At 39.1% G+C, this 23944-nt stretch overlaps 1 protein-coding gene across 3 annotated transcripts in view; it reads right to left on the reverse strand.

The window, feature by feature from the left end:
• Window positions 1-873: 873 nt before the first annotated feature.
• ECRG4 (ECRG4 augurin precursor) overlaps window positions 874-23944 on the reverse strand; it is a 61978-nt gene continuing 38907 nt past the window's right edge. Inside the window, exons 2-6 of one of the 3 annotated variants that reach the window (XM_056808180.1) lie at window positions 14200-14285; window positions 13734-13871; window positions 8738-8785; window positions 5823-5980; window positions 874-2379 (exon numbers count right to left, since the gene is read on the reverse strand). In XM_056808180.1, coding sequence (XP_056664158.1) covers window positions 2218-2379; window positions 5823-5980; window positions 8738-8785; window positions 13734-13871; window positions 14200-14242 — 549 coding nt within the window. In that variant the 5' untranslated portion in view covers window positions 14243-14285 and the 3' untranslated portion in view covers window positions 874-2217. Of the gene's footprint in view, window positions 2380-5822; window positions 5981-8737; window positions 8786-13733; window positions 13872-14030; window positions 14111-14199; window positions 14286-23944 lie in introns of those variants that run through there. The other 2 variants (XM_007501193.3, XM_007501192.2) reach the window with 2 other exon arrangements.

The following is a 23944-nucleotide window of genomic DNA, read 5'->3' on the forward strand; positions in this document are numbered from 1 at the left end:
GAGAAAGTCAGATTGACTCACCCCTGGGCAACAGGAGCTGAGGTAAAGTCTGCTCAGTTTCTCTTCAGAAAGTCCTTTCAATTGGGAAGTGTTGTGGGGGAAAATTTTCTAGTCACCAGCAGGAAAAAATGGGTAACCCTCAGGAGTAAGTCTTTTCCCCACCTTCTGTCTTCAGCTTCTCAAGACCAAGAGATCAACTCCTCTACCAGCCAGAGTCTTGTCTTCCTCAAGATTCACCCCTCCTCAAGCCCCTCCCCCATCGAGGTGATAAGTTTCACACACTCTTCAGCCTGGCACTTTTTCTTGTGCCAGCCTCTGTCATACCTCTCACATAGCCACCCTCATCTTCAGGCCCTTATCCTTTCTCATCTGACTTGTTGCAATATATTCCAATTAGGTTATTTTATCTCAGGTCATTCCTCTGTTCATCTTCCACATGGCCACTGAAATGATTTTCTGAAATCATAGGTCTGACCATATCACCACCCTCTCAATAACCTCCAGTGGCTCCCTATTATTTATAGGGTCATAGGATTACATATTTAGAAATAAAAAGGACTGTATGAAGTCACACACACATAGTATATACATCTGAGGCAAGATTTAAGCCTAGACCCTCTGACTTCAGAGACCATGCTTTTTTCTGCTGTACCATACTTTTATGGATGTTGGTGATAACAAACTGGCAGAATGGAATTTGATTTTTTTGAAATGAGAAAACTGTTGTAATTTGCCTTTCTGTGTGGTCCTCTTTGGCCTGTTGCTGTGGTTTCTCCCAGTCATCTCTCAAACTTTTGAAATATTAAATTAATGACATTGTCATTGATCTTAAAATCAGCTTCATTTTTAACCAAGTAAAAGTAGCAACAAGCATTTTGAAACAAAATTTTATTTCTTGTATAAGAATGTAGAAGATAAGATTTTGTATAAGACGATACATCAAGCATCAGGAGGTATTTCTATTGTTCTTTAGCAATTGCATTATTGTCATAAAGAGAAAGATCATGAGTTAAATAAAACAGAAACATTCTAGTGGGAGTCCAAAACTATTTAAGAATGGATTATTGTGCCATTCGGGAATGACAAAGATGAGAGTACAAACATGGCAAGATCCACAAGAAGGGCTGTAAAATGAAGAATACAATAAAACAATATAACTGCTACGATTATGGTTTTTTAAAGCAATGATAATTTCTGATAAAAATGTACACAAGAAATAGGCACACAGAAGCAAATAAAACACTACTGTTATTATTCCCTTAAAGTTAATATCCAGGGTGTCCCAAAAGTCTTAGAGCAGTCTTTTTTTTTTTTAATCTTAGAATCAATATTGTGTATTGGTTCCAAGGCAGAAGAGTGGTAAGGGCTAGGTAATGGGGGTCAAGTGACTTGCCCAGGGTCACCCAGCTAGGACAAATCAATTTATTTTAAATAGAATCAATAAAAGAGACAGAATTAACGTGATTATTTCAGGAGGAACCAGCTAATCAAAGGGATGAGCTGTAGGAATGGAATATACTTCCACTCTTCTGTTTTTGAAACTTAAGGGAAAAAATCTAAAATTCATTCTTAGGAATCAAACTTTTAAGGAAACTACTAGCATTAACTCCATTACAGAATTTTGACTTCTCTAGCCATCATCCCTAGTAATGGTTGACATTTGACACAGAATAAACAACCACACAAGATGCTGGTTTTGACCACCAGATCAGATGTGCCTCTTTGTTTCCTTCCAAATGAATCAGACTCTGCTATTAAACCTGGTGGCTGCACATCAGCCCTGACAATTCTAGCTCAGTTCACGGCTTGTTCCCCCTAGCATTTCTCAGGTCAGTAACACTTTTAGAGCTCTCTGTTCCAGCGTGGTGGCTGTTTTAAAAAAAATCAAATGGTTCCCACTTCTTGGACAATTTCATTTCTTCATCCCAGTAATAGGAAAAAATGAGGAAGGTCTCCAGGATGTGGAGTGGACGTTCAGTGAAGAACTTAAAGGAGGGCGCAGACAATATTTTTGGTTTAATTGTGACTACAGTGATAACAAACAAAAATCTTTTCAAAATGTACTAGGAAGACAGGAAGATTAATAGCTTATATTTATATGATGCTTTAAGGTTTGCAAAGTGCTTTACATATACATTATTGCCTTTGCATCTCACCACAACCCTGTGAGGTAAGACAAAGCCCTTGGCACTCCATCCAGAGCATCAGAAAAGGCACTCAGTAGTCATCGTAGTTGACGCTGGCTCCGTGCCTGAAAGTGTCTGCATGGCGAGGCCCAATGGCTGCATCTTCATCATAATGACGCTGGTAGTAACCTCCATAATAGTCGTGGCCATCTCGGCCTCTGTTTATCCAATAAGTAACATCATCTTCAAATTTCTGAATCAAAAAGAATATCAAAGATATTGAGTTGGAGTAACATAAGCATCCCCCTCCAATTCCTTTCCCCTTGAAAAGCTGTCCCCTCTCCAAATTTAGTGGTTTCTTCCAGGTATTTTCTCCAAATAAAATCTTAATTTGTTTTTATTTAAAAGGCACTGATGAAAAATATTTGAAAGTACATCTATCCCTTTTCTTTGTGTTCAGAAATATTTTTGATTCAAAAATAATTTACTTTCCCAATTACATGTAATCATTTTTAGTGTATGTTTCCCCAACTTATAAGATCCAAACCATTTCCTTCCCCTCTCCCTCAGAGATGGAAAGCAATTTTTTGATCTAGGCTATACATATATTATCATGCAAAACACAGCAGAAGTAAATAATTAGCCATCTGAAAAGGAATTTATTTCAGCCATTTCTTCCAAACTCTTACATTCTATCTTAATATCAATTCTAAAGTGGAAGAACAACAAGGGCTAAGCAATTGGGGTTAGCTAACTTTTCCAGGGTTTCACAGCTCGAAGTATTTAAGGCCAAAGTTAAACCCTGGTCCACCTAACTAGAGGGCTACAGGCTATCCACTATGCTACCTAGCTGCCTCTTACTCCAGCATTTGTGAAATTATCTGTGACAAGGACCCAACTTTTCAGTCTAGTGTTAGATTTGGCTTTTTAAATTTTTTTAATTTTATTTTTCAAACCTGGGGGTTTGCCAACACAGCATAAAATCCACTTTGTGAATGCAGACAAGTGCCTGCTCTTAGTTTTAAAGTTCTCTGGGGCCCCAAGCAGCTAAGTGACTTGCCAAGGTTTATACAACCAATATGTGACAGAGGCTAAATTTGAATCCAGATCTTTCTGACACTTAAACTTCAATCCACTTATCAAATACTTTGCCATGACCACCAAACGTTTTACTATCGAGAGCAAGGCAGGTTTCACCAGCTGTCTTTGACATTAGTTTGTCAGTAGTCATCACTCATGAACTCAGAAATAGGGTTCTCATGAAATTCAAGAGATAGGATCAGGTCAGTTCAACACATATTTTATTTATATATTTACTGTCTTAGTATTAATTCTAAGACAGAAGAATGATAAGGGCTAGGCAATTGGGGTTAAGTGACTTGCCCAGAGTCACATAGTTAAGAAGTATCTGAGAAGTTAGATTTGAACCCAGGTCCTCCTGATTCCAGGTCTGGTACTATATCCACTGTGCTACCTAGATAACCCCTCAACATGCATTTATTAAGCACTTATGATGTGTCAGACACTGTGCTAAGTTCTGGGAATAAAAGTACAAGTTAAAATCCAAGACTTGTGAATCCCATTTTAATTCTTTTTCTACAGCATTATGGTAATACTCTAATCCTATTAATTCTAGATTAAAAAAAAAAAGCAACCCTTAATGGTTCTCCTTGCCCATGTAAGGGTTCTCCCATATTTACATTTGCCAGCACTTGGCACAGTGCGTTGCACTTAGAAGAAGCTTGGTGAATGAATAATATTAAAAATTTAAAAAATAAAAAAGATTAAAAAGTAATACTAGCCCAAAAATAAGTGTTAGAACCATGGCATAGGCTACATGTACTACAGGAAATCAAAGGAAGAAGATGTCATTATAGATTGAAGTGTTACCTGTAGTTATAGGGTATCTTTATATCATTTGGGTGGATAGAGCACTGGGCTTAGAATCAGGAAGACTAATCTTCCTGAGTTCAAATCTGGCCCCTCAGACACTTACTAGTGACTTACAGTGGGAACCCGAGTGAGCCACTTAGCCCTCTTTGCCTCAGCTCATCATCTGTCAGATGAGCTAGAAAAGGAAATGACAAACCCCTGCAGTATCACTGCCAAGAAAGCCTCCTGGATATTTATGGTCTACGGATTCCCAAAGGATCCGCTATGACAAAATGCTCACTGAACAGCAACAACCACAGAGAAGGAGGCAAGAGTATGCTGGAAATCTCATCATCTTCCTCAGGTGACTTAGTTATATTCCTCTTTGGGGCCAAGAAAGAGAAGTGGGACAGTGAAGTCAGTCTGCCTCTCCCTCTGCAAGATATCCTGTTTACGATTCTCTTGTTTGTTCATCTTTTTTCACAATTGCCTTTCGTATGCCTGTTGAGATTTGAATCTGATCCTTGTTTTTCTCATTCCCAGACTTAGGGTGAAACTTGGGCTTAAAAGCCTTTTTTTTTTTTTAATGACTCCTTCTGATGCCCACCCACTCCAGAATGGGCGTTCGAGCCTGAGTTCCGCTGCTGAGTATTTCCAACAGCCTCACTCAGAGAGGCCACCCATGAAATGCTCATTGGAAGCAAAGGGCACTCAGTTCCATGACTTCTCACTCTCCCTCCACCTTCTGCTGGTGCAAGCTAGAGTTTTTCCTATGAAAACTTCCTCTGCAGAACTATTTTCCACCCTATGTATGATGCCCACACCCCAAACGATGGCTGAATTTCTATTTTGCCAATGAATTCTATGCCAAGATATTCCAGAAGCCTGGAGGAGCCAACATTTCAACAAATCTCTGATTTGTCCCTAAAAAAGAGAGGCTATCCTCTATTTATTTTGTGTGCACGATACAAATACGTATATCGACATAAAATCCCCGGGCCTCGTTCAGCTAGAGCCTTGAACTGGTTGTAGAGGGACTGGAAACCCTGCTTTGACTGCAGCTCCTCTGGAAGTCAGCATCTCTGAATGAACGCCTGTTTTCTCTTCAATGGCACTTTCTCTTCCTCCCCCCTTCTCGCATCCCAGAGCCCGACTTTGTGGTTTTTGACATTTTTGAGGTGAGGCTGGAAGCTTTTCTCGAGCTCGTGAGACCAGCCACTCTCAGGGGATCCAGGCAGAGGCTGCGCCATGGAGTTAAACACATACCTCCACAGATCATCCGCCCACATGGACTGGACTGCAGCCTCAGCCCAGCACAAAGACATTCATCTACTCCCAGATGTAGCTAATATGGGGCTGAAGGAGCTAACTGAGAGTCCTCTATTGTTGGGGAACTAATAATCTGCAGAGCTTAGGTTAAAGGCAATGAGCAATCGCAGTTCCAGAAGGCAAATGGAAAGCATGTGTATATATGTGCACAGACACACACACAAACGCACAATGTTCCTTGATTTGGGGAGGGAGATGGAAGATCGCAGATGCAGAATATGGTAAATGTTATATCGGACACAGTCCCTGTGTTGGCTAGTTTTATTCAACTGTTTTTCTGGGACCCTTAAGGCAGTACTCTATAGGCAAGGAGAGAGGAATATCAGCAAAAGTCTGATAAAAATAATGTAAAATAAAAGAATGTTTTTAAAAATATATAAACGCAAACTAAAAGAAGCCAATCATTTGTGTTCTGGATCCTCATCACCCTCAGTGCCCTTTTCCCCAACTCCCTATCAGACATCCCAGAATCAAAAAAGAAAAAAGGATACCTACAGTTTCATCAAAACCCATGTAGAGAAATTGCTGGTACCACTGCTGGACATCTGGCTGAGACCGGTCCCACAGCTGGCGTTTCTGGCGTTTCATGCTGTTTAAAAATTCTTTTGCTTTGCTTTCACCTACTGAAACTTCCATCTTAGTTGGAGCGGATGCTGAAATGATCAATTCCCCCCATTCCCCAAGAACATGACATGGTTTTTCTCCCTCTTGGCAGGAATCAATATCAAAATGCATTACATCCCCTTTACAACTCCATTCCTACCATGCCAAGCTGAAAATTATAGCCTCACTTTCATGACAAATGGCTATCACCTCCCAATACTTCTCCATGTTGGTCTTATTAAGTCCTATTTCTTTGGAGGAAAAATTGGAGAGATCAGGAGTGTATATGTCATTCAAGGGCTTCTAAAGTTCAGGAACGTCCCCATCCCTGGGCAGAACTTTGATTCCACTAATGACCCCAAGAGCCTATGCAATGAAGCTCAACCACAAGCTTTCTGCCACCATGACTGAACACCATTCAGCCCATGGGCTCAGAAATACCATTAAAGAACCAGTAGAATACCAAATGAAGTACATTGTAGGTCCACGGGCTTAGTTTTAAGGGTCTTTCCACCAGGATGTGAATCAAAATGCTACTCGATTCTCCTGTAAGGGAGAGAACTAATCCAATTCAACTCAACAAAAATGTAAGTGTGGCAGATGCTGTTTTGCAGGAAAACATGAATAACGGGGGAATCAAGGAAGGCTTCCTATAGAAGATAGAACTTCAGCTGAGATGTAAAGGGAGCTAGAGACTGAAAAGTGGGGAGCTGGGGAAGGAGAATGATCCAGGAAACAGTGGAGGGAATTACCCCTACCCCAAAATAAAAACAAAAACTAGTCTTTTAATGTATAATGGGGAGTGGGGTGGAATACGCCTAAATCACCCCAACCTAAAGCATCACTCCTGCAAAAGACACTGCTCTCCAGAAACTGCCAGCCCTCCATCATAGATATAGTTGTGATAAAAAGAACCAAGATCAATGATATCCAGAAACCCAGGAAGTTAGAATTTGGGGCCTGAAAGGAACCATTTCAAGGATTGTTCCAATGTAAAATGGGTCCAATCCCATTTTACAGATGAGAAAATTCAGGCCTATGAATACAAGTCACCCTCCCAATGTCACAATGGGAAAACCAGGGCAAGTACTCAGTTCTCCAGATTCAGAGGCAATGCTAGATACTGAATGAGTCAAGAAAGATCCCACTATTAATTGACCAACAAGCATTTATTAAGCTTCTACTATGTTCTAAGGACCAAGCTACATATTGAAGCAATGAATATTAAAAAATTAAATAACCTTTTACTATATTTCCTAAGGTATAAAAACACTTAAGACATCAAGATTGTTTCCAGTTGTTTCTTTTAATTACATATAACTCCGTTTTGAGAATCTTTGAGCAAATAGTTCTTATTTTTAATAATATTAATAAATAATAATAATATCTTTAGGGTATATTCTCAGCCATAGGGAAGTAGTTGAACACATTTTGGCTTAGCAGAATAATTAAATCAATTAAGTGGACAAATATGAGGGATTCAGAAAAAATCTGGAAAAAATCTTTTGAAATAATGCAAAAAAATAAACAAAACCCAACAATGAGAACCAAATGGAAGAATAGAATACTTTTTACTCATGTTCATAGGGAAAAAAATGAGTGAAAGTACATGTATCAATGGAAACTTGAAAAGGACTGAAAAAGTGTTTGGAAACTTTCTGAATAGAAATTAAATTAAATGTTAATGTCAGGGTAGCTAATTGGCTCAGTGGAGAGAGACTCAGGTCTGGAGATGGGAAGGAGGTTGTGGCTTCAAATCTGGCCTCAGACACTTCCTAGTTGTGTGACCTTGGGCAAGTCACTGAACCCCAATTGCCTTAGCACATTTCTGCTTCAGGACTGACACTTATCTATTCTAATACAGAAGGTCATGTTTTTTTTTAAATGTCAATGTTACCATGCAAGTATAATTTATGTTGATATTTAATGTTTTTCTTTTTTCTAATTGTTCTTAAAGTTTTATAAGACCAACTGATCTCTCGGGTTGATTTTAGTTAAAAACAATGATTTAAGAAACCCTTTCTTTTCTTTCTTTTCTTTTTGTAAAACCCTCACCTTCTGTTTTAGCATCAGTTCTAGGACAGAAGACCAGCAAGGCCTAAACAATCAAGGTTAGGTAACTTGCCCAGGGTCATATAGTTAGGAAGTGTCTGAGGGCGGATTTGAATCCAGGACCTCTCAAATGCAGGGCTAGCACTCTTTATTTGCTACACTACCTAGCTGCCTCAGGTTTAGGAAACATTTTCAATAACAGTAGTCAAAGACAATCTTCAGCTCAAAAAAATTCAGTTAACTATATGATGCCTTTTATGATGTGGGGAGGGCAGGGAGGGACTGAGACACTCATGATTAAATTATATTAGTAATAATAAAAAAGAACAAAAGACATTAAAAAAAGAAGAATCAGTCAACCAGCACAGCTCCCTAAGTATTCCATGAGACGGAAACTTTATTGCCCTTTAAAGAATGATAAACTAGAAAGAAATAGACTTGAGTTCAGGGAGATGCATGCTAAAATGTCCAGGGATTTGAAAGAGAATCAAAGTTCCATCAACACTGAAGCCTTCGGGTAGGTTCCTTATTTCTCAGTTCCCACTGACAGATTTCTAGAGGAACAACACTGACCAAATTATCAGCAAGATTATTAAACTACTATAACACTCTCCACACTCCCCTTCAAATTGATTAAGCAGAAACCCTTTTGATAGTTCCAAAGCGTGTCTCTGGTGAGGAAGCATTCACAACTTTACTGGGATATGCTTAAATCCTGCTAAGAACACAAGATTTGCAAGTTCTAGTCTATTTACCTTCTCGTTTTTGAAGCAAGAGCCTCAGTTTGTTCCCTGTTGTTCCATCTGAAAGAAAGAAAAATGAAGATCAGCAACAGGGTTGAATGGTCCCCTTTAATCACTCTAAAGCAACGATCAAAGCTTGACAAATTGATCTGGCAAGGCTGGAAGCTACATGCTTCTTTCTCATTTGTTTCTTCTCTAATCTTTAACATTTTAGCTAAATGTCAACTTCTCCAGAAAGTTGGTCCTAATCACCAAAGAAGTAATGCCTATCCTTTCCAGACCTTACGTAGTGACTTATTTTTCACTTCTCAGTGGGGAGTCAGAAGGATCTGAATTTGAATACTTCCTTAGACGTCTACTAGCTATTTGATGCTGGACAAGTCACTTAATTTCTGTCTGCCTCAGTTTCCTCATCTGGAAAATGGGAATGATAATAGCTCCTACCTCACAGAGTTGCTGTTAAGATCAAATCAACAATATAAGTAAAGCATTTTGAAAACCTTAAAGCATTACATAAATATTAGTTATTAATGTGGTTATCTGTCTTCTACTCCTACTCCTTACCAGAAACATAAGCTTCTTGAGGGCAGGGGTTGTGACTTATCTAAAATGTGATCTTTATATCAGCCTATCACTACTTAATGGAGTGTTCTGCTAAGTGGATGCTTTTTGTTGCCTAAAGTAACTGGGTGGTGTAGTGGATAGAGCAATGAACCTGGAGTCAGGAAGACCTGAGTTAAAACCCTGTCTCAAACACTTACTAGGTGTGACCCTGGGCAAGTCACCTAACCTTCATTGCCTAGCCTTGCTGCTTTTCTGTCTTAGAATTGATACTGAGACAGAAAATAAGGATTCTATTAAAAAAAAAAATAAACCATCCAGTTTAACACCACCTGGGGTGGAGAAGAGTTGAAGTCCCACAGGACAAAAATGGCTGAACAATAACAACAATAAATAAATGTTTATTCAATGAATTTTCAATGAATTGATGAAATTAAAATTTCCTCATTATATTAAAAAATGACAATTATATGGCCAGTGTAGGAATATGTTTTGCTTGACTATGTGTCTTGAGTTTTGTTTTTTTTTACCTTTTTTTCTTTTTATAGGGAGAAAAAGTCTATTTTGATTCATTGTAAATTATATCTACATATTCCTTACCACTATTGGTCCACATATTCACACACACAAATGCAGGCCAGCTCAGTGACTTCAAATCACTATAATTCTTCATTTGGAGTAAAAAAATAAAAAAGCCAACTGGGTAAAACTAGGGTGAGAGAGACCTGACTAGACAATGGTGGGTGTGAACAAGATTTGAAGGACTTTAAGCTCATCATGAAGCAACAATTTGACTTAACTGACCAAAAACAAAACAAAACAAACAAACAAAAAGGATGTTTTTAGGAAAGAAATGAGAAATTGGCAGTCCTGCTCTATTCCACCCTGGTCTGACCACACGTGGAATCTGTGTGTGATTCTGGCCACTAATTTTTGGGAAGGACACTGACAGACTAGAGTAAGTCTGGAAGAGAAAGACCAGGATGGCAGGGAAACTGGAGATCCCATCATAAAATGCCCTCTTAAAAAACTGGAGATATTTAGCTTAGATAAGGATTAGGTGAGACATGATACCTTATGTTGTTGCTGTTCAATCATTCCAGTCCAATTCTTTGCTACCTCATTCAAAATTTTCTTAGAAAAGATACCAAAGTGGTTTCCCATTTCCTTCTCCAGCACATTTTGCAGATGAGGAAACTGAGTCAAACAGGATTAAAGTGACTTGCCCAGCGTGACAACTAAAATGTGTCTGATGCTAGATTTGAATTGAAGACCTTCTTGATTTCAGGTCTGGCACTTTACCCATTGTGCCTCCTAGCTGCCCCACTGTTATTATAATTTACTTACAAATGTTTGAGCAAGCCTGTAAAGTCTGGCTTTCAGTTACCCTGCATGATAGCCCATCAGTTCATCCATTCAACAGTTGTTCACAAACAACTCCTGAGCTGCCATCTATACAAGGGTAGATAGTCCCAGCTACTGTTCAATTCTTGTATGAAAGTTTTTGAAGATTAATGAATACAATGTAGTTTTGATCTTCAAATTTGAATTGATTTTAGGGACTGATTAATAGCTACAGAGAATCTCCTTCCAAAAATAACAACATACTATAACTGAAAAAAGCACTGGACTGAGAGTCAACTTGGGGTCACATTTTATCTATGACTTAGTACTACATGCACACTATATATAGTACTGTGTATATCTATAGGTAGTAGATATACACACACAAACATTTATGCACATATAAATATATACCCACATAATCTATATTAAAATGCAAACAAAACTCAAATTTATATATTCAGAAAATATATGTAATATAATACAAATTCTATAATTTATGTATTATATTTAAACAACTATTTCAACATAACATATTTCCCTTATGATCCTATTTATGTTGTTATTTCTAGATATATAGAGAAATGATATATAAAAATATGTACAAATTTGTGACTATAACTTTCAGTATAACTACCTTCCTTTATAATCATATTTACTTTGTTTTTATTATTTATATGCATAACTCTATGTATATCTATATAACCAACGCATGCATATACACATGACTATTCAAATTTATATCTAAATATACACAAATCTGTATGTTCAAATTATATATTTTAATGTTATATCAATATATTTTTGTTGTTTATATGTGCATAAATACATAACTATATTTGTCTATAAATACACCATATATATACAAACATATATCATTTCAAAGATTAAGGTCTCCTGGATTCAATGATCTGTAATGACCTTCTAGTTTTAAATCCTACAGTTAGACTAAATCCCAAGTTCTCAAGTGAATCGTCTTTGTCTTTATTCTCCCATCAATCAGTGCAGTTATCTACAAAGCATCACAGATAATTTGAATTGAACTACATTTGTCACAAGAGAACGAAGGACAGATAATATTAACTAATTTCCCCCTGCATCATGAATTTCCCCTCCCAGCATCATTACTAGCTAATACGTCACTGAGGTAGTAGACTCAGCACTCCCTAATTCACCAGACTCTGTCATCTTCGCTAGCTCTGAATCTTCTAGCCAGTTTAAATGTACTTCTTGGTGATAGATACTTATTAATTGGCTTATGTTATTCAAGTTTGATTATCTGCACATGTGTGTACGTATGTGGATGCAAATCCTCCCAAATACTTCTAGGAAATATAGAGTAAAGCCTTTGATTTATAAATACATCGAGGAACATTTCATTTCAAGTTACTGAATTCTTTGTATTAATCTAACAAATAACAATCACTGAAAAGTAACAATTCATAGCTAATCTTCAGTCTAATCTCTTTTAAAAATGGGGAAGGGCAACCAGGTGTTGAAAGTTCAAATAATAATATTGTGTGTACTTTAGTTTGCGATTTTCCAGTAGATCTCATAAACTTTCACCATACAGAATTGCAAAATGGAGCATGTTATGTATTGCTCTGGAATTAGGGATCCTGGATTTAAATCCTTTCTCTCATAATTAATACCTCACTGTAGGCAAGTCATTTCATCTCTCTATGCCTTAGTTTCTCTCATTGAAAAATGTAGCCTTTGGACTAGAAGGCCTCTGAGGTTGCTCCCAGCTCCAGAGTCATGGTTCTACATGTATTCTACTCAAATGGGAACGGCATCCATGTCATCATTCAGCCCCTGCCTGAAAACATTTATTGATGGAGAATTCACTGTTTATGGAGGTAGTAAATTCTGCTTCTTGCCAGAAAGTTCCACCCATTGATCCTAGCTCTCTGCACATTGAAGTCAAACAGAATTTGAATGAATTCTACTCTTCTTCCCAGAGGACTTTGTGCATGTTCCCCATTTGGAAAGGAAGTCCCAAGTTCAGACCAAGCTTGTACTATCCATTGACTTGCTAATAACAATTACCATGCCCTTTTTCCATGAAAAGTAAAGAGAATGAAGTGTAAAATGACTCTCAGAAGGTTCTTGGAAACTTTTGACTTGGGCTGCTACTAATCTCTGCCAAAGCAGTAAATTTCTCTTTCATGATAAAAGAATTGGGGAAACTCTGAAGGTGAAATGATTTTTCTCTCCTTGTTGCCCAGTCATTTAATGGCAAAATCATCTAGAGTCAAGTGGTACAAGAAGAGGAAGAATGGGAAGTATCCAAACAGGAGTAATTCTCAGCATCTCCACCTGCTCATGAGCACATACACTTGGAAGCCCTAACATGTACTCTTCCCCTACTGTCTTCATACTGGAGTCCCCTTCTGTCCACCAGCTGACTTGATTGCCATTCAACTTCTTCCACTCACTTTCTTAAGGACTTTCTTCACAATGACCTGACAGATCAGGTAGATTGTTATCCCATGTGGACACTGTGGGAGCCAGGTGCTGTCCTGTGATTGCATTTTGGGTAGAGAGCTCTTGCTCTCCAGGTTACAGTTTAGTTAGTAACCTTAAAGCACTGAGTTCAGTATCTTCCCTAAGACCACCCAGCCAGCAAGAGCCTGAAGCAGGTCTCAAACTCAATTCTGTCTGACTCAGTGGCACCTCAATCATCTCTGCCATCTTTTCACATCCAGAGGAGAAAAATCAGGGGGCAGAGGTGGTAAGTCACTTGTCTATGGACACCAGCTGGAAGAGCCAGCATCACACCTTTATCAAATCTCTTTTCAAACCACAATCCACTTGCAGACCCATTAAAGCTGTTGCCTTCTTTCTCCCCAATTCCTAAGCTCCCAGAGCTTCCTTCTTCTGGACCCCCATACCCACAGCCCCAGCCTAATGTGGAATGGCCTCTCTTCTTGATTATCTTTTCCCCATCCCATCCCATCCCATCCCATCCCAGGTCCCTAGCACAGGGGCTCTCTGAGCTGCAAAGCCAAGCTCAGTGCTCCCCAAGCTCTCCGTCCGGCCCTCCTAAGTCCCTCCGCATCTCAAACCCGGATAGCGCCACACAGTGCAGGGTCACACTCACTTGGCCCCAGGCACAGCAGTAGGACAAGCGCCAGGACAGCCAGAGCGAGTAGCCGGCTGGGGGTGAACTGGGAGCTGGAAGCGGCAGAACCCATCTCTGCTGGCAGCTGCTCGCCGGGATGTTCTGGAGCTCTCTCAGCTGCAGGGACAAAGCGAGGTGCTAGTAAAGGGGATGGAGAACAAATAGACTTATACAGCCATCGCCCCCCTCCCTCCTCCCTCCAAGCCCCCCAACTGGTCAGACCCAGGCGGGCCGCCCGGCAGTCATAACAGGAAAGAGCATTGTGCAAACACGCACACAAACCCAGACATCCACCCGCGGCTTCTGCCGCTCAATTAGCTCTTTTCAGCTCTGCCTGGAAGTTGATTGAATAATCCCCCGGCACTCGCTCCAAACAGAAAAATTGGCCCAAAGCAAAGGGGGCCGTGCCAAAGTGCACAGAGTGTTCCACTATTCCGGTTCTTACTGAATGAAGCCTTTTCCCTCCTGCTCCTGTGGTTGTTTTCCATTTCTGCTCATCTTTTGCTCTGCGCTCTCTTGGCAGTGGGATTCCTGTCATTTTTTAAAAAGAGAATAACTGGAAATCCGTACTGAGAAGCTCAAACTGCAAGAATTCCAAGCTTCTGACTTCTAAAGAGGGGTCGCCAGTACCTCTTCCCCTCTGCCCTCCCTTTCCTCTGCCCAGGCTGGAGCTAGAAACAGGCGGATGCCTAATGTCTATCTTTTGTCCCTACTGCGCCTGCCCATGAGGGTAATTATTGTACATTGCCACACCTATAAAGAGGGTTCTGCACCAAGCTCAACGACCCTAGGGAAGGATGCACGAGGGAGTAGAAAGGGGACTTGTCTAAAGAACTGACCGATTCATTGCAAAGCCAATGAAATGTACTGCATTTAGTTCACATCTTTCCATTCTGTCCACAAAGAAAAGGATATCATGAGAGATTTGGTAAAAAATCCATCCAGAAATCCAGGAATACTGTTTTTTCAGCCAATCATCAAACAGCATTCATTACTTAGGTCATCTAGGTGGCCTAGTAGATTAGGATGGCCCCGTTGAAGTCAAGAAGATTCATTATCTTGAGTTCAAATCTAGCCTCAGGTGCTTACTGGCTGTGTGACCCTGGGCAAGTCTCTTCACCCTGTTTGCCTCAATTTAGTCACCTGTAAAATGAACTGGTGAAGGAAATGGTCAACCACTCCAGTATCTTTGCCAGGAAAACCCCAAATGGGGTCACTAAGAGTCAGACATGATTCAAAAATGACCTAAAAAAATGCCAACTAGACTGTAGGACGTAATGGATAATGAAGTTAGGAAGGCATTTGGAGCCATGGCAGGAAGGGTTAAATAAAAAAGGTACACCCAGGGGTGTACCTGTTTATTCCTAGTGGCAAGAAAGAGCCATTGGAGTTTACTGAGTAGTGAGTAGGGAAAGGTATGGAGAGATTCACTTTAGCAACTATGAGATGGATTCTTTGGAAGCCGCAGAGTTTTGAGGCAGGAGGCCAATCCTAGGAAGGAGGTGATGAAAGACTGAATTGGCTGTGTGAGTTGAGAAGAAAGGCGCTTAGGAGAGTTACTGTGGAGAAAAAAATACGGGGGAAGGAAGATTAGTAAATAAGAGGGCATGGAAGGCTCCTTGATTGCGTTATAAGCAAAGGATCCGGCATGCTCCAAGTGGCCCTTAAAGTACAGTCAAAGTGTGCCAGTTAGAGAGTTTGAGCACGCCAAGACACTTCCAACAGGAAGCAGAGATGCACGCTCTCTATGCAGAAATGAACACAGAACAGAGTCGAACTCAAGACAAGAAAACTATTTCCTAGTTGACTATGGGTACCAGAGAGAGCTAGCTAGCTCTGTGAATGGAGCGATGGACGGGCATGACTCTGGGAATTCATCTAGCAGAGATGCTGGACTGAGAAGGGAGGCAGCAGGAAGACTCCATGAGAACAGATAAAACGGGTGCACAACATGAAGCGTGAATGACTAGCACAAGTGTTTCAGAAGAGTGTGTCTCTCTTCCAGTGTTCTCACAGTCTGTGCCCACATGGATGCTTTGTGTATTTGTGGGAGAATGTGCCTTGCATATATGGGGTGGGGTGGGGACGCTTCATAGCTATTACTCTAATTATACTCTTTTAGAAATTACCTTTGCTTTGAGCTATTTATGTCTACTGACTCTTTATTTTTCTTTAAACTCTTACCTTTCTTCTTAGAATCAATAGTGTATATTGGTTTCAAGGCAGAAGAGCAGTAAGAGTTAGGAAATGGTAGTTAAGTGACTTGCCCAGGGTCACACAGCCAGGAAGTAACTGAAGCCAGATTTGAACCTAGGACTTCCCATTTCTAGGCTTGCTCTCAATTCACCTTGCTGTTCTCTAATGTCTTTTAAAGGTAAATCTAATAGTGGGGGCTTGTGTGCTTTTTTTTTTTAACTGTAACTTCTATCTTAGAATTGATACTAAGTGGTAAGGGCTAGGTATTTGGGGTTAAGTGACTTGCCCCGCATCACAAAGCTAGAATGTATCTGAGGTAACAGTTGAACCCAGGACATTCTGGCAAGGACTGGCTCTTTATCCAATGAGTCACCTAGCTGCCCTGAACTATTGTTTTAGGAGTGCAAATCCACAGACTACACCTTTCCATCTAAGGTCTCAGCGACCAAACTCTGAGACTCAGCCTGTGAGTTTGAGTTAGGTTTGTGTGTAAGCTGGGGTTGGGTGGAGCAGATTGATGAAAATACTATCCTTCAAATAGATTGTATTCCAAGAGTTTGATTGGATTCAGTTATTTAGAATTTGGAATACACTTGGAAATAGTGCTTGTATGTTTGCATTTCATAAATACAAAACTGCCTTTGAGGATGATACAAAAAGTCAAGGTATCTCTGAACAGCCCGTTCTCAGAAGACTTTTAAACCAGCAGTGGTTGAATGAAATTAAGTTACAACTCACTCCTGAGAGAAAAAAATAAATTAAGGCCATTCATAAATTATTCTTTGAGGCTGTACGGCTCCTTGAGCAAATGGGCAAGGATGCAAAAAGAGTCACTGTTGGAGGGACTTTGGAAAGATAGACACACAAGTACAAAGTTGGCAGGGTTAGGAACTGGTCAAACTGTCCCAGAAAACAATCTGGAATAAGGTGAGAAAAGTAACTTAATTATTTGAATCTATTACCAAAACAATTATATAATCCAAGAAGACCAAAAGCATAATATATCCTAAAATATTCATGGCAGAACTTTTTTACGGTAACAAAGAATTGGGACATAATGGATACCCATCAATTCAGGAATGGCTGGACAAATTATGGCCTATGAAAACCATGGACATTACTCTGTAGTAATATACGATGAATTCAGAGAATGATGGGAAGTTTCATGTGAACTGACCTAGCACAAGGCAAGCAGATAAAAGAAGATACTTAATGAGCACCAAAGGATAGTCAAGCTCTGCTAATTGTAATAACTAAACTCCATCCTGGATAACAAATAAGAGTTACCTCCAGAGCAGAGAGAGGAGGGACTGCAAGGACAGAATGTCGCATACATTGTCAATATAGTCCCTATGTTGGTTGTTTTTGCTTGACTGTTTACTTTTTGTAGATGGGAAAGTTCCATTTGATCCGAGGATTGCTGCAGGATTGGGTAACATATACTGAAAAAACTATAATGTAAGAAAGGCATAAAATTATTATTTTTAATTTAGCAGCCCTAGTTATTTAAACTATTATATAGCCCAACTTGACCAATGTAGAACTCGAGGGCTTTTTTCAAGAGAATATTATCAAATATTTTGATAGCTTAAACTAGTATAGTAAATTTAGAAGAAAGTGGATTCTTTCAAACTACTAGGGACCTATTATTATTAGTATTAATCTTTAAATATGTAGAATTTAAATGGAATGGGAAGGAGAAAAATCAGATGAAAGTTGAATTCAGCTGGACTGTTCAGTGGATAAAGAGCAAGGCCTGAAGGAGGTCCCAGATTCCAGTATGGCCTCAGACACTTCCTAGCTGTGTGACCCTAGACAAATCACTTGATCCCAATTGCCTACCCCTTACCACTCTTCTGCCTTGGAACAGACACTAAGGATGGATTCTAAAACAGAAAGTGAAGGGGTTTTTCTGTTGTTGTTTTTTAAAGTTAAGTTGCATCTTCTTCCCAGGAGAGATAACATGGATGGTATAATTCAAGCCTTATTCCTCCAAACAACTCAAGTGTAAATTTTGCTGATAAAAGGAAGTCTGGCAGAGAAATTAACTGCAGTGGCATCTTTAAATGTGAAGGGCAATAGTCGCACTTGTTGGTAGAAGACTGTTTTGGTTGTAGACCTGCTTTTTTATGCTGAGGGGGAGCTTATCATATTTTATCTTCCAGGGTAAAAACTCACAGTAGCATACTGATTTTCAAAGGGCATTCTTAATCTGGAAGATCCACATGATATCACTGCATAAAAAGGGTAGATGCCAGAAGGTTTTGTCCTTCTTGGTTAAATAAAAGTATAACCAGATCAAATAATTACTGACTTCCTGGCTTCTACCACTTAGTCAAACTTTCTCTCTGTCTCTCTGTCTTTCTGTCTCTCTGTCTTTCTGTCTCTCTCTCTCTCTCTCTCTCTCTCTCTCTCTCTCTCTCTTTCTCTCTCTCTCTCTCTCTCTCTCTTTCTTCCATTCTTTCTTGTATCTTCCTTTTTAGAATCAATACCATGTATTGGTTCCAAGGCAGAAGAGTGGTAAGGGTTAGACAAAAAGAGTTAAGTGACTTGCCCAGTCACACAGCTAGAAAGTATCTGAGACCAAATTTGAACCCAGGACCTCCCATCTCTAGACCTGGCTCTCAGCTTTCTGAGCCACATAGCTGCCTCCAATAATCTTATGCCTGATAATGTTGGCATCTCTATTTTCTTTTTGAGTTTTCAAACCCTAGCTAAAAAAAGATTTATGGTTAACATGGGAAGAGCAATATTAAAAAAAAATAAAAGCACAAGACCTCAGGACAAATATTTATTTAGTGAGCAAGGAAACACCTAATGCCTTCGAGAGACTATCAAAAGCTTCGATTTATTATTATTCCCAGTAGTCTTCCACAGCTCCCATTCAATAAATGCCATTATACTATTGACTTGATTCAAAATTCCCTTAACCGACTAGTTAGTTCTTTCTTTTAATTAATCAGTTGTCATTTGGTGATCCAAATTGAAAGCTATCTTCAGCGAACCATGCCTCGCTGGGCACCCATATTTCTGTGTAGACATTTATATCTTGCCTTCACATTCCATTATTGAGTACTGGAAGTCAGGAAGACCTGAAATCAAACTGGCCTCAGACATTTACTAGCTGGGTGCCCTTGGGCAAATCACTTCAACCTTATTTGCCCCAGTTTCCACCTCTGTAAAATGAGCCAGAGAAGGAAATAGCAAACCACTCCAGTATCTTTGCCAAGAAAACCTGACAAAGGATCACAAAGAGTCAAATATATTTCAGTCAAATATGACTGAAACAGTCAAATAGCAACAAAGTGTAGATACACGTAGATGCATCATTTACAAAAGGCAGATAGATGGAACAGTGGCCTAGAGTCAGGAGGCTTCTGTTGTCCAGTTGTTTTATACTCACCCACATCTTTGTGGAGTTTTCTAGGCAAAGATGCTGGAGTGATTTGCCATTTCCTTCTCCAGCTCATTTTACAGAAGAAAAATTGAAGCAAACAAGGTGAAGTGATTTGCTTAAGGTCATAGAGCTAGTGAGTGTCTGTGGCCAGATTTGAACTCAGGAAGATGAATCTTCCCAACTCCAGGTCTGGCATGCTCTTTCCTGTGCCACCTAGCTGTTCCTGGAGTCAGGAAGACCTGAGTTCAAATGCGATCTCAGATGCTTACTAGCTTGTGATGTGGGACCAACTATTTAACCACTGTTTGCCTCAGTTTCCCAACTAGAAAATAGAAATAATAATAGCACCTATGTTACAGAATTATTGAGGGATCTAATGAGATATATTTGTAAAATGTTAGCACAGTGCCTGGTACATACCTTTCCCTAAGACATTCTGGGATATCAGATAGCATCAGATAGATATCCACTGATAGTAAAGGATGATGGAACATGCAACACTCATCAAAATGCCAAGGATTAGAATTTAAACCAGATGAATTCTGTCGAACAACAAGGTAAGTTCCTAAGCATTTATTGAACTTCTGCATTGTTTCAAGCCTTGTGCTAGACACTAGAGATACAAAGAAAAAAAACCAAGCAAATAATTACGTACTAATGAGATATTTACAGGATAAATTAGAGATAATAACAAAAAGGAGACACAAAATATTGTCGATTATATGCAATGTACTGACCTAAGGTAGCAGAGGTAAAAGGGCAGGACACCCTCATCTCAAGGGACTTTGTCAATAGGCAAAAAGACATTAAGTATAATACAAAAAATCATAAAATTCCAAAAGCAATTTCCAGAAACATTTCTACATGTGGCTAAATGGAGGAAGGCAATTCAGCCTCCCTTGTCAAGGAGCAGGGGTAGGTGGTTCATGTTTGTCTTCCTGGAGAAAGTGACACCTAAATTGAACTCTGAAGGAAAATAGATGAAAATAGAGAAAGCTCATTCTACCAGGGAGGACAAAATGACAGGGTGGAAGAAGGGGATTAATATGAGGCAAGTCAGAAAGGTAGGTTTGGAGACCAATAATGGAAGGCCTCTAATGCTAGATTTTTAGAAGTGTATATTTTATTTAGAAGGAAATGGAAAGTCAGTAAGTGTATTTAAGCAGAAAAGTAATATACTCAATTTAGTACATTAAGAAGGGTGATTGGAGCAGGTAAGTGGCTCGAGGGCAACTAAGTGGCTCAGTGGATTGAGAGCCAGATCTAGAGACAGGAGGTCCTGACTTCAAATCTAGCCTCTGATACTTCTTAGCTGTGTGACCTTGGATAAGTCACTTAGCCTCCATTGCCTAGTCCTTACCACTCTTCTGCCTTGCAACCAATACATGGTATTTATTCTAAGATGGAAGAGAAGGCTTAAAAAAAAGGAGTGGTCAACACTGTCAAGTTTGTAGCAAAAGCTACAATTTAAATCATCAAAAGCAGCAGTACAATGAACACTTTTGCTAATTTTCTTTAATTATTGAATAGATGGAGGTGCCAACCACCATTAGTATTTTTTAAAAGTATATTCAGGATCATCTAAAACACGTATTTTCAAAAAGAACATTGGGGTCAAAGAGAGAGAGCGAGCGAGCTGGATTTCTAATAAAAGCAATTCCTACGTGTTACGTGTAACAGACATGGTAATTAGGTGTTTCAAGTAAGATAATCTATGTGTTACAGTTTATGTGTTAAACAAGAATAAGATAGGTGTATGAATATGTGATTCTGAGACTGTTAGTGTTAAAATGTAAATAAGTCGTGATCGATGAGTAAATAAATAAAGGAAATGGAAAGGAAGGCTTTGCATCCTAGTTCATGGGTGGCATCATTAGTACCCAGCAGTCTAAATGAGTTCATGGCTTCCAGGACAGAGAGAGTGGAGGCCATCAGGACAGCTGGCTCAGTGACATTAGAGTGAAAAACAGACAGCACAGAGTTATGAGAGGCAGTTGGGAATCGTAGACAGAAATCTAGCTTTGTAAGATCTGAGTTCAAGCCCCACTTCTGCTATATATTGGCTATGTGATTCTGGATGAGTGATTTAACTTTTCGGTGCTCCCTCTGGACAATTTAAAGGACAGCAAATTATTATATTAGCTGGATGGTACAGTGTATAGAGTGCTGTGCCCCGAATCAGGAAGATCTGAGTTTAAATCCAGCCTCAGACCCTTACTACCTGGGTGACCTTAGGCAAGTCACTTAACCCTATTTGCTTCAGTTTCTCCATCTGTAAAATGATCTGGAGAAGGAAATGGCAGAATCTCTACCAGGAAAACTCAAATGGAATCACAAAGTGTCAGACACAACTGAAAACTACTGAACAACAAAGAAATTACATACATAGTAATCCCTTCCACATCGCAACTTTCCCCATTGTGACTTTCTCATTATTGTTTCAATATATTTCAGATCAGCATAAAAAATTAAATGGGAATTTGGGGGGAGTTTTGTGGAAACCACAGATGACACCTGAAAGCCAATAGATGATACAGAAAAAAGTTTAAAAACTCAGAAATGCATAAAATAGCCTATGATCAAATATTTAACCCAAAATTTATAATACCCCATAAAAAAGAAAAAATTTAGATTTCTCTGGTACAAAGAGAAGGACAAAAATATTATGCATATTTCCCAGCCCCCATGACGTGGAAGGGACATCTCTAATATAGTATGATTATATATATATATTTACATATGTATAAAATTATAAATGATTAAAGTTATGGACTTGTATTTCTTGAGGGAATGTCTTCTTTCCAGAATTCTCCATACCCATTAAAACATGGGGCCAGGATTATCCCTTCTCGAGTGCTAATATTGGGGCACCTGATGGTGGGACACAAAATTTTAAATGAAATGGCTGATATGAGATCCAGACTATGGGGTGGGGGTGGGCGGGTTGGGAGTGAATCAATGCTAAGAAAGCAATAGCAACATTTAATTTAGAATTAGACAATTCTAAAAATTTGGCAGAGAACAAGGGTGCTAGGATGAGGGAGTGAGCACAAATTTTGCCTGAGAGGGAGACTCCAATAGAGAAAAGTGGAAAGAAAGTACATGGGCAGTGGGTATGGCATGGGTGAAGGGGATCTAATTAATGTATCAAAGGTAGAGCCGGTGAGATTATTTTTGTGCAAAGGATACATTTAATATCCTTAGTAAATGAACAGACAAATCATTGACTGACAATGAAAAAGAAGAGATTTGAGTTGGGGGTTTGAGAAGAGAATAGAATAAGAAAAGCTAGTGTGAGAAATACAATATAGAGTTGATTAAAAGGGGATGGAAAGCAGGCAGCCAGGTGGCTCAGTGAATTGAAAGTCAGGCCTAGAGATGAGAGATCCTGGATTCAAATCTGACCTCAGACACTTTCTGGCTATGTGACCCCGGGCAAGTTATTTAATCCCAATTGTCTAGGTAAAACTCTCTTTTGCCTTGGAACAAATATAAATATTGATTCTAAAATAGAAGGTAAGGGTTTGGGGGAAAAAAGATAATGAAAAGGATTGCCGTGCATAATACAAATGAGAGATAGCTTGTAGGAACTTGGAGAGGACCCAGTCAGCCAAAAAAAAAATGTATTCCAGCAGCATAGGAATGAGAATCCAAGAGGCGGGTGGTAGGAATTTCCTGAGATTGAAAATTATAAAGGTACACATAACAGATCAATGGGGCAAGGGTAGGATGGGATTTGAGGAATGGTAACAAGAGGCCTGAGTTCTCAAAATCCATGAGGTCCATAACATACTCTTCCTGTTTGTTAAGTCAAGTTTCCATTTTAGAGTTTTCAAATTTTTGCCACGTATAATAAATGGTGGTAGGAAAAAAGAAAAAAATGTGAGAGACTTTCCTCTCCATCTAAAGAAAACTGAGAAGCACAAAGTATTCATTCTCCACAGACTACAGGACACTGGTGGATTCTGGGAGTTTGGCTCCCACAGGGATCTCCAGAGCTCCAACAGGCAGACTTTGCTAACTTGACAATTGCCAAACTGGAACACTTAGATAGCTGTTCTTTAGTAAAGTTTTTTTTGTTTTGTTTTTAAAGAGGAAAGAAGGAAGGAGAAAAAAATCCCTAACAAAGTGGTCTTTTAAATAATAAAATTTAAAGTGCCTCTAATAAAATAATCAGCTGGTCATAGATTATGCTGAGAATATATTTTTCAGCCCTATTTTCAATCTGGTATGAATAGGAATTTATATTTTAAACAAAAAAAAAGTGTTTCAAGAATAGGTTGATATAAAACAGGACTCTACAATTAAAGTGAAAAACGAAACATTACTTTTTAAAAATTCCTCCCAAACATCTTTCATCTAAACTATGATTTCTTTTGACCCGAAGTTTCATTGAGAACTTTGTCTGAGCCTCTCTTCAGTTTCTACTGCACTCTACCTTGCATTATATTGCTATTTATTCAGATTGCATTATATCTAGTACTGTGAATGTATTTTGGACAAAGTTATTTTGAATTTCTAGAAAAGTTAAAAATAATTATATGAATGTAGTCCATGTCTTAAGCCTGGAGCCTTTACTAAATATTGTCCTCATTGA

The sequence above is a fragment of the Monodelphis domestica genome, chromosome 8 (genome assembly GCF_027887165.1).
Source record: "Monodelphis domestica isolate mMonDom1 chromosome 8, mMonDom1.pri, whole genome shotgun sequence".
Lineage (NCBI taxonomy): Eukaryota > Metazoa > Chordata > Mammalia > Didelphimorphia > Didelphidae > Monodelphis > Monodelphis domestica.